The sequence below is a fragment of the Glandiceps talaboti genome, chromosome 17, assembly GCF_964340395.1.
Source record: "Glandiceps talaboti chromosome 17, keGlaTala1.1, whole genome shotgun sequence".
Taxonomy (NCBI): Eukaryota; Metazoa; Hemichordata; class Enteropneusta; family Spengelidae; genus Glandiceps; species Glandiceps talaboti.
The window spans coordinates 5,845,397-5,856,144 of NC_135565.1; the positions used below are offsets into that span (position 1 = coordinate 5,845,397).

General features: G+C 34.9%; 1 protein-coding gene across 1 annotated transcript; it reads right to left on the reverse strand.

Moving 5' to 3' along the window:
* Positions 1–2,976: 2,976 nt before the first annotated feature.
* LOC144448641 (galactosylceramide sulfotransferase-like) lies at positions 2,977–10,360 on the reverse strand. The gene is made up of 2 exons (XM_078138919.1): positions 10,266–10,360; positions 2,977–3,910 (listed from the first exon to the last, which is right to left on the reverse strand). The coding sequence occupies exons 1-2, from the start codon at positions 10,358–10,360 to the stop codon at positions 2,977–2,979; spliced, it is 1,029 nt and encodes a 342-aa protein (XP_077995045.1).
* Positions 10,361–10,748: the final 388 nt, after the last annotated feature.

Below are 10,748 nucleotides of genomic sequence, written 5' to 3' on the forward strand. Positions count from 1 at the left end.
CTTCTTTTTGTACCTTTGACTTTGACCACCATATTCAAGGTCAAATAGCAATAAATTATGAAGCTTTGTATCTAGAGACACCATTCAAATTAGCATAATAACTTTATCATAAAACAGGACAATTTAGGAACTATGTCTTCGACTGAAGGCTTGTTTTCCATCGATTGCTATGGTTATACTTCTATCTAGTGTCAACATTTACAAAACAAAGTATTAAAGTTACTGTACTGGTAAAATCAATCATTCAGTCAATCAATAAAGGTAGTAGTCATGCTGAGGTGACTATTAACTGTCAGTCGTACATTTCATATATATTTATGTCTAACTTTCCCATATATATATATATATATATATATATATATATATATATATATATATATATATATATATATATATATATATATATATGTTTGTGTGTGTGTGTGTGTGTGTGTGTGTGTGTGTGTGTGTGTGTGTGTGTGTGTTTGTGTGTGTGTGTGTGTGTTTGTGTACTGTTGTATGAACTCAGTGTAGTATCCGGGTCAATGTTATACTTCTCTTTTACCATATACTCTGCTTAGTTATTCTGAATGGCTGATATGAATCATAATGCCAGTGTTACAAATGGTGTCGTTGACATCGTTGCCACTGGTTACTGTCTCACATCAACCTCTAATGTTAACGTTAATTCTCCATCAGTGTTGCTCCGTGATCTCCGCACCTAGCTGTTAGATCAGGTATAGCCTTAGCTACTAGATACATTCTCAAATCTCCACTTGTACACGGGATACGTCACCTGTCACCAATCTCGCATTCTGATTGGTCGACAGCCCTGCAGATACACAAGCGTATTTCTCACTAACAGCCGTAGTTTTGCTTGTTGTATCACGTGATCACTGCACATCCCCTAGTAAACAAACCGAGTAGACAACTAGAAATACAGCTACAACCCAAATTTATTGTCAACCGTACGAAATATCATCGTTGTATACAATGTCACCAGTCTTTGAACTGTACGTTTCGTGTCAAAGGGAAACCGTCAAAAATTCCACGCACAATATATTAATAAAGATAGTCCAGATACGGCGAACGCACGTGAATTCCTAAATTTATGAAGGATATCAAATTACCACCACAGAGATGCAAAAAAACAAAGCATATCACGAACACTTCGGTACATTTAATGGAATACAGTGCGCAAAACAAAGACGCACTCCTTTTTCTGCTGAAGGTAGTGATATGCAAAACGTAAACATAACGTCATACTATTGAACAAACGCGCATTCTGATTGGATGATAAAGTTAAGGCTGATGTAAACAACCGCACTGCAGTCATCAGAGAGGTGCGTGATGCTACGTTCAACAGTACTTATAACGCGGAAGTGATATAATTTTGAAATGAAACAGCATTTTTAGACATTCAAAAATTGAATTCGTAGTCGCAGGTGACGTATATGTATGTCATTTGCCAAATACCGTTTCATATCTTGCTGCTCGAGGTCATTAAGTATAAATAATAGATTGATAAAATTTAAATGATTTACGAGAATTACTACGAGAAATCTCGAACCAATCATTAATTAATTAATTAATGCATTCATTCATTCATTCATTCATTCATTCATTCATCTATTATATTTAATAATTTATTTCAATCCATTCAATTAATTACTTAATTAATTGGCGCATCCTCAATAAATAGATGCAATAGATACACTAATTAATGAATAAATAAATAAATAAATAAATAAGTAAATAAATAAATAAATAAATAAATAAATAAATAAATAAATAAATAAATAAATAAATAAATAAATACGAGAAATATCTAACCAATAATTAATCAATTAAAATACCAATAAAGAATGTAGTATAAAAGAGCCCATCTCAAATTATGGGGGAAAAATGCAACATTTGGGTGTACTGTTTCGATGGGTTGCCATGGTAACTGACATACTTTTCGATCATTTCCATTCATTCATTCCTTCATACATTTATTCATTCATTCAGTTATTAATCTATTTCATTTTTTATTTGACGATGCGCCACAACTAAAACGCCAGCCAGCCGTGAGTGATAAATACACACTGAATACACGATATTCATGTAAACAGATGGCTTGGACGTGTATATGGACTATTGCTAAGTTAATACATACAGGAGAATTTAAATATATGTGATAAAGAGAATATTTTCCAACACCTTCATAGCTAGTTTTGATTGTCAACTGATAAAACAACGTTCTGATTACAAACATTAATAAACAATGAAATTCATTTACCACCAATTAACCACATGCATTCTATTGATTGGTGTGGGCTTTCCATTGGACCGGGTGTACATGTTTGTTCTATCTCGTAGTGACACGCTTTTCCACTGGTGAGTTCTATTTGGCTAACGTTCTGTGATCTTGTATTCACCCTGTATTTTCTCTTTACGCAATTTCATTACGTTAAAATAATCTGAATCTTTCACTCTCTACCTTAACCTCTGTTTTAATAAAGTTATTGCTCGAAACGTTAGGTGTACAGTACATGGCTTCCTACTTGAAAAAATCAATGAGAAAAACATTGATCAAGTCTCTGTGCTTGCAACCTCAGACCACTAACATATTTTTAGTGGTCTGAGTTGCAACTCAATACAGTGCAAAAAGCTAAAGAAGAGGGTGGGAAATGTTTGTTATTATACGTACAATAACAAACATTTAACACATTTAGTCATCTTTTGCAATTTATTGAGTTACAAACAAGGACTTTGCATATGTTGTTTTGGTTGATTTTTCAAGTAGGAAGCCATATGATGAAAATTTTATATTAAAAATCTAAAATAAATAGCCAATCGCCATCCATATGATCACTTTAAAGGACTATTTTTACCTACGTTTTTTTAATACAATCCAGTTGCATTTATTTATAACATATTTTTGACCACAATGTCAATGATGATGAGTGGTGTCATTATATCAGTACATGAAATGAACCTTTACCAACGAATACCTCAACAAATCCACTTTAATTGTTTTTCAAACATTGCGTTGACCATAGGCACATCATCTGTATATAGTAGTTTACAGTAATCGGAATCCAATTCTTCTTCACATTCCAGACTTATTTTTCGTTGAATTGAACGAAATTGTATCAGATCGGCTGTGAAGTCACCATCATAATTTCTGACGTTATCCCAAAACGTATTATTGAAGTGTTCATACAACTTGATGTCTGGACGGACCAATGTTTGCATGATATTCCTCATTTCTGGTGTAATTGGTGGTTGTTCTTTTGTATGGACTTTAAATGAATGATAAACAACATCTTCAAAGTCCCAGCACATCATCTTTTTCAGCAAAACAAGTGATTCATCAAAATATTCCGTTAACATGACTAAGTCAAGTTCACTGTCCAGTTGCTTAATTCTTTCATCAATAACACTGTCAGGATCTTGTTCTTGTATCCCAAATCGTCGTATTTGTGTATTCAAGGACATTGGGTAAACCACATCGGTTTTCCTGGCATAGCGAGCCTCGATCGCCTTGAGGTATTCAAAGAGTGGATTGGAGGAATTCGAAAATTGTAAACCCTTGAAACGTCCGTAGTAGTAGTATCGTGATTTCACGTGAGACTCAGCTGATCTAAAAATAGTTATGTACTTTGCGTTTTTCACAACGTTATCCATTGCTGAACGATGATATACAACATGGTTTGCCATAAGATTGTAGCCGGGAAAATCAGTACAGTTATACTGCAGAATATTAAATTTCTGTAATGTTGAGTTATAATCAATAGCGAAGCTACGGTTTGGGTCTAACGCTGCAACTAGGTTTTTCTGTAAGCCGTATCTAAAGAAAATGTTTGCTATTGTACTTCCCCCAGTTTTGTCGGTTTTGATAAAGACGAAATTATTCTTTGGCTTACACGGATCTTTACGAGAGTATCTGGAAAATAGAATTTGACATTTACAAGCATAATTATATTAACACTATATACTTGAAAAGGGGAAAATCATCAACCAACTATTAATCATCAAACCAGCCCATATTCATTCAACCCCCACCCCACATACATACATACATACATACATACATACATACATACATACATACATACATACATACATACATACATACATACACACAAACAAACAAACAAACAAACAAACAAACAAACAAACAAACAGACAAACAAACCAAAGAAACAGACAGACAGACAGACAGAGACAGACAGACAGACAGACAGACAGACAGACAGACAGACAGACAGACAGACAGACAGACAGACAGACAGGCAGGCAGGCACACAGGGACACAGACAAAAAACACATTTAAAAGTGATCTAAATACCCTTATCACAACCTTTAACATTGTCCTTCCCATAATTAACCAGTATATGCAAAGCTAACAGTGCAAGGTATCGATAAATAAAGAGAACTGTCAATCACTCGGCGACCGAATCAAGCTGGTATTATATCGAACCGCTACAGTTATACTGCCTATTGTTCTTACGTGTAACCACAGACAACCACAGACATGAACAAAAAATGAGAGATAACCAACATATACAGAGAAGTGAATTTAACTTTTCGGGGAGGAAACATAGTTCAATGGAGTCCTCATACCACTTCATTTACAAGTGCCATTTTTGAAATTCATATAGTCAATGAAAGTTGGACCTGAAATAACATATTTGTTTACAGCAAGTTTTTAGAATATTATAGGTACAAACTAAAACTATTGTGCCACATGATATAAACTATTGAATAGATAGTACAGTTTTAATCACACTCTCAGTGGGGTCGTGATGTTTCTGCTGACTTGATGATTATATGTCTGTATAACAAAGATACCGCCTGCTATCACCCAATTGTCTTATCCACCACATCGAACAACAAGAACAGTTTTAGTTTGTCTTATCTTCGGTTTCAACAGTAGTATGATATTTCTTTGAACTTTATTTAAAGAGGGTTACAAATCATATAGATAACCTGGTTAGCTAAAAGCTAGTCTCCCGCAGGGCCTATGGTTAATTAGACAAAGACTTTACGTTAATGAAAGACAGATACATGTACATGAAGCGATCAACACACGTGTTAATCCATGGACATACTCACAATGTCATGTTTGTTCCAGTAGGACTGGTGTAAGAGTCGTGACGGCTTGTCAAATAAGACAGGCATGTTACCAATAACATTAATGTTAGCCCAGCCCTCAATGTCTTTGGGGTGTACATGCAGAACGACCTCCCATAGCTTACAACTGAAATAGAATAGACATTATATTACAAGATGATGGTTTATCGCAAATTACACTAGATGCTATCCATGCTATCAAGATCTCTCTTCACCCCTTCTAGTTCAATTAGAAATCACGAACCAAAACGTTGTTCATGCAAATTAGTAAACCCCAACTGTTAGAATGATGTAAACAATGTATAAGTAGTGTCCTGATCTGACAAATATACCACATTTGGACATTATGTAAATGATCCCAATAAACACTTACTTATTATTGGGCAGAATTCTGTGATTGATTAACAAAGACATGATGTTAATGATTGTGTGGGTGGCTTCATTTGAAGTTGAAATTTCATCTCGGCTCCTCATTGAGCTAGAAGTTGGGTAAAGAGATCTTCAGATTGAAACCCAATGGATGGCATATTAGTGTAGCAGCAGAGGCCTGAAAAGTAGCCTAGTTTTTGAGATAGCTCAACCGGGAAATAACCCGAGTATAATATATATCAAACTCTTCGTTAGAGTCTCAGCATTATGGAAATCCATGATGACAGAACCAACATGTTGGGTGGTACCTGTTACACACAAAATATATATATGTTCAACCTAAACACATTGAATCGTTAATATGATATACGAATCAAACGCATACTACCCGTATGTCATCCGGACAAATGTTGGTCTCAGTCATCCTGCAGTATGTTACAAAAAAAGTGTTGTAACTTTATATTAGTCACCGGGTCTGTCTTCATACATTCCCTTATTTGTTTGACTCTAACGATGAATTTGATATATAGAAACTTTACATTATTGTCACGATAAAACTGAACTGCAAAACATTAAATTACTCTCCAGGATTCCATTACTGAACAACAGGGAGACAAATTGTGCTATCGGATCAAAACATGATCGTTACCATGGCAACAAGCACATTTCCGTGGAAAAAAATGGTTCCTGTGTGTCGGCTAATACATATCACACACATACACATACACATGTTCAACCTAAACACATTAAAACTTTAATGTGATCCACAAACACAACACATGGAATCTTTATTTTATCCCAACAAATTTTGATCTTAGTTTTCTACACCATGTTACATATTATGTTCTAACTTAATTTGTAATAATCTTTGGCCCTGTCATCATGGATTTCCATATTGCTGAAACTCTAACGAAGAATTTGATATATATATATATATATATATATATATATATATATATATATATATATATATATATATATTATGCTGGTTATTTTCCGGTTGCGCTTGACGTCAGAAATGCTGGACCTGCTGCCGCACTACTAATAAATTGTGCCATATGGATGACGATTGTGGTATTTATTTTGGATTGCTAGTTTATACAGTTCTTATTTATTTTGTATTGTTAGTTTTTCACTGTATTAATGTTGTTTTATTCTCAAAACAATATACAGTGTTGTGTTTAGTCATTTGAGTTGTATGTAAATACTGGAACATATGGAAATAGTGCACTGGAAGAAAATAAATCTTATTATCTCAGCATGTGCACAGGTTGTTGCTGGGATCGGGTTCACTGAGTCGCGCGCGCGCACACACACACACACACACACACACACATACACTTTGTTTCATGAAGCAACCAAACACATCTTCGCTTCTAACAATTATTAAACTACATGATATTTTCTTATAAGAAGGCATGTTGTACATGTTGATTAGTGGTCGATTTTATTGATTATGGTAAATTAAATGTAGTGACTGGTTATAAATCTTGAGTATAAGCTTGGATTTGAATTCATTGCGCGCTCCTGGTTAGTTTTCACATGTCTCCATACAATATGGTAGTGTCTCTATACCTATATATGGTAGTGTCTCTATACCTATATATGGTAGTGTCTCTATACCTATATATGGTAGTGCGTATTCAATATCATACCACAAGCTAGGTCATATACTAAATCTTTGATACACATTATTCCTTTATGGCGTAATGTGTGAATGGTTAACACATTCCGGTTGATGGTGTAATGGATTTAGTACCACAAATATATATTCATCACGTTTCCTATGTGCTATGTACACGTGTACATGCACATACAAATTTACCTAGTATAATCAGGGATGTATATAAATTTAAAAGTAGCTTGTAATATTAGAATAGTAGGTGTCATTACCTACATGGGAGACCTGTGAATCTGCCAAATAATAAATGAAAATGTACAGTAGTTCACACAAAAAATCTTTAAACATAGATTTCTGAAAAAGTAGCCGACAGAAAAGTGCTGAGTAGCCGGTTGATTTTTGCCAGCTTCTAGCTAATATATATATATACAGGAGCCGTTACACAGTGTTTCACGCTGTTGCGATGGTCAGACGATTAACGGTATAGTTCAGTGAAGTTGCAAATTCATTCAAATTTCCAAAATCCCTTTTCACGTGATGTGGGTTCCACCGTTTAAGATGGTCAATACATATCTATTTTGCTTTGATATTAATTTTTGAACTTTTATTTAATAAATTTAATTTGTCAACATATATGATGCATAGCTTTTCTGCCAGGCAGAGGTCACACCGCTTCGATAAATTTGAATAGGATGCCGTATATGTGAAGACTGACCATTTAATGTTTAACTGTTGGCCTTTTACCTTTAAGTTCCAGACATATTTTGATAGCTCAGTATCATTTGTTGCATATGCCACACTTCTATAGAAATGCCTGTCAATTAGGAGGAAGAATGGGTTTCCTTCGCCTGTTTAACAGGCATTTCCCAAAGGGCTCTAAGCTGCACATACTATTCAACAGAGGTAACGTCAAAGTGAGCTATAGTTGCATGGGGAACTTGTCATCCATTGTAACAGCACACAATAAAAAGATCATGGATCCCCCGAAGCAAGGTTGTAACTGTCGGAACAAGGACATGTGCCCCCTCGGATGAAATGCTAATGTCAAGACAGACGATAGCAGCAAACAATATATACAATAACACTTTCAAAACCTGTCATGCAAACCACAAACAATCCATCACAAATAAGAGATACCACATGCAGCTGTACCGAGCTATCAAAACACAATTTGTCAAAAATGCACCTTTCAGAAAGTTTTAAAAAATGAACTGTCGATTCTCTTTCATAGTTCCCTATTTCATCTATAGCGGCACATTCGGTAACCGATGGACCTTTAAAAGCAAACAAAATGAACATATGTGCAGACATACACTGAATATTACGAAGAATCAAAGCCACGTCGACATATCATGTGATAACTGTCACAGTGGTCAGTGCATGCTAAGAGCCATGGTAAATGAGCTTTTGATGTTCTGTTATATACAAGTAACCAATTAATTACGTCATAAGATTACTCATATAATTATCATGGTCTACATCGCTGGATCTATGACTATGCTAGTTATCATTCTGTCTACCAGATTGGTACGGTACCCTATATCAACTGGATGATACGTCATGCACTGATTGGTCGCAATGAGGAGTAATTATTCTACGTCAGCATGTTTAATTATTCAAATGAAGTTATCATGTAAATGTACACACAACGAATTGACATGCATGGAACATATATATAGGTGTGATAATTTACAAGTAATTCTAATGATATGTAAATGTATGCATACATGTACTCTGATAGCAGCATTGAGGTGTGTGACTAATAACTTATCAAGTCATGAGTGGCTCTTAGAACAACTGGTAGATAGAACAAGGGCATGGGGTAATCCCAGATAAAACGACGCAGACAGGCTAATATATGTTTCCCATAATTGTAATTACATGTTTAAATAAATAAATAAATAAATAAATAAATAATAATAATATATATATATATATATATATATATATATATATATATATATATATATATATATATGTGTGTGTGTGTGTGTGTGTGTGTGTTTAAGACGAGCATCTGAAACGTGCCAAAACCTAAATTTTGCTTAATACAATGTACAGTGAATTTCACAATACCGTGCAGCTTTTTCTGTTTGTTACAACCACGCAAAACCAACAAGCTGCACTTAGTCTAAATGAAATAAACCATTTAAATTTATTGCAACTCCATGCAGACATCGGGCAATAATGTTTTCCATAGTATCAAACACCCACTGAAGAGCGTGTAAAATGGCCTTTACGGTGTTCATTTGATGTCTGTATGGTGGCATGTGCAGTTCATTTCACTTAGACAAAATTTAGCAAGAAACTGTACTCGTTCAGTCTTGCTATCTTAAAGTGTAGCATATTGTATCAAACAGAAAAGCTGCACGGTATTGAGAAATTCGCTGTGCCTTTGCTATTCGCCAGGTCTTTCGTTACAATGCTCGGTATGAAATAGTTATACTTTTTTAAAAATAGCTTCGTCTCTAAATATTTATATTGAAATTGAATATTTCATGTTAACTGTGTTATTTATTGCCCATATTTAATATTGCAAGGCAAAGGTTTTGGATAAAGTGCTTACAAGGAAGAGGAGGCACCTTTATAGGTACGGGGAAAGCTCCGCACATACCTCCACACCAAAGTATTGACGTGTGTCGTACAAAATTACACGAAAAATGGAAATACATTCTTTTGAAAAAAAAGCCTGACGTCTATATTCCGACATGGTCTTTGTTTCATTGAGTACTGTAGCAATAAGCTATGGTTTTTCAACTCCCTTTAAAGAACGGCAGATATATGATGAAAATTACAATCGCGGAGGAGAACTCCGATTTGACTTGTATCAACTCAAGAAGAACTGTTTTTAAGCTTCAACATGAAGAGTTTATCATTTCCTTAATCTGTAGGCAATAAATATGACTCTTTTCGCGCGGTAGTACCTTCACGTACTACCGTTTTATGGCAGTTGCCACACTCCACCACTGCAGAAAATAATGATTTCAAAAGTTTGTTTTAAATAATTAAATAAATAAATAAATAAATTGAAGATTATGATAGCGCAATCTGACCCACCTTTCGTTCTCATGACTTTTCTTACTACTTATGCAGGTTGAGAAGTGTCAGTAGTAGCTAGCCGTAATATAGTTGATGTGGTGATTCACGTATAGGCTCGGAGAATGCATATGCCTACTCGTATTGTCGACTGTACATCCCCTCTGTGTTGGCTGGCCATATGAAAACTATAGGCTCTAAGGCTAGCTCCGTAACAGCTGCCAAACACGGCATATTCCTAAAAGCTGTCATTACAGGTGAAATGGTTCAAACCCCTCCCTACACGCCCAAATCCTATTTATCTCGCAACTTACTAATCGTGGATCTTTGTTTTCTGTATTTTATAGACAAATTAAAAATTTGGCCCACCCTTATACATGTTATATATTTACATTTACAACAAATAAATACAACTGCATATTCAACTAAATTGGTATGTTACATCAAATACACAATCATCCATCCTCAAGAAATAGCGTCAATGGGACTGTAGAATTTGGGCAATGACTGGTTATGTAATTTTTCAGAGGGTGTATGCTGCCTTGGTCAGTCGAAACATACTTATCATTCTTGCTTTGTTAACGCGAGATATGATTGGCTGTTGCTATATAACACATGATTC

Coding starts and splice junctions, on each gene's coding strand:
- LOC144448641 (XM_078138919.1), bottom strand. CDS start 10,360: ATGCCGTGTTTGGCAGCTGTTACGGAGCTAGCCTTAGAGCCTATAGTT. Junction 3,911..10,265: donor ATGTACAGTCGACAATACGA/GTAGGCATATGC, acceptor TCTATTTTCCAG/ATACTCTCGTAAAGATCCGT.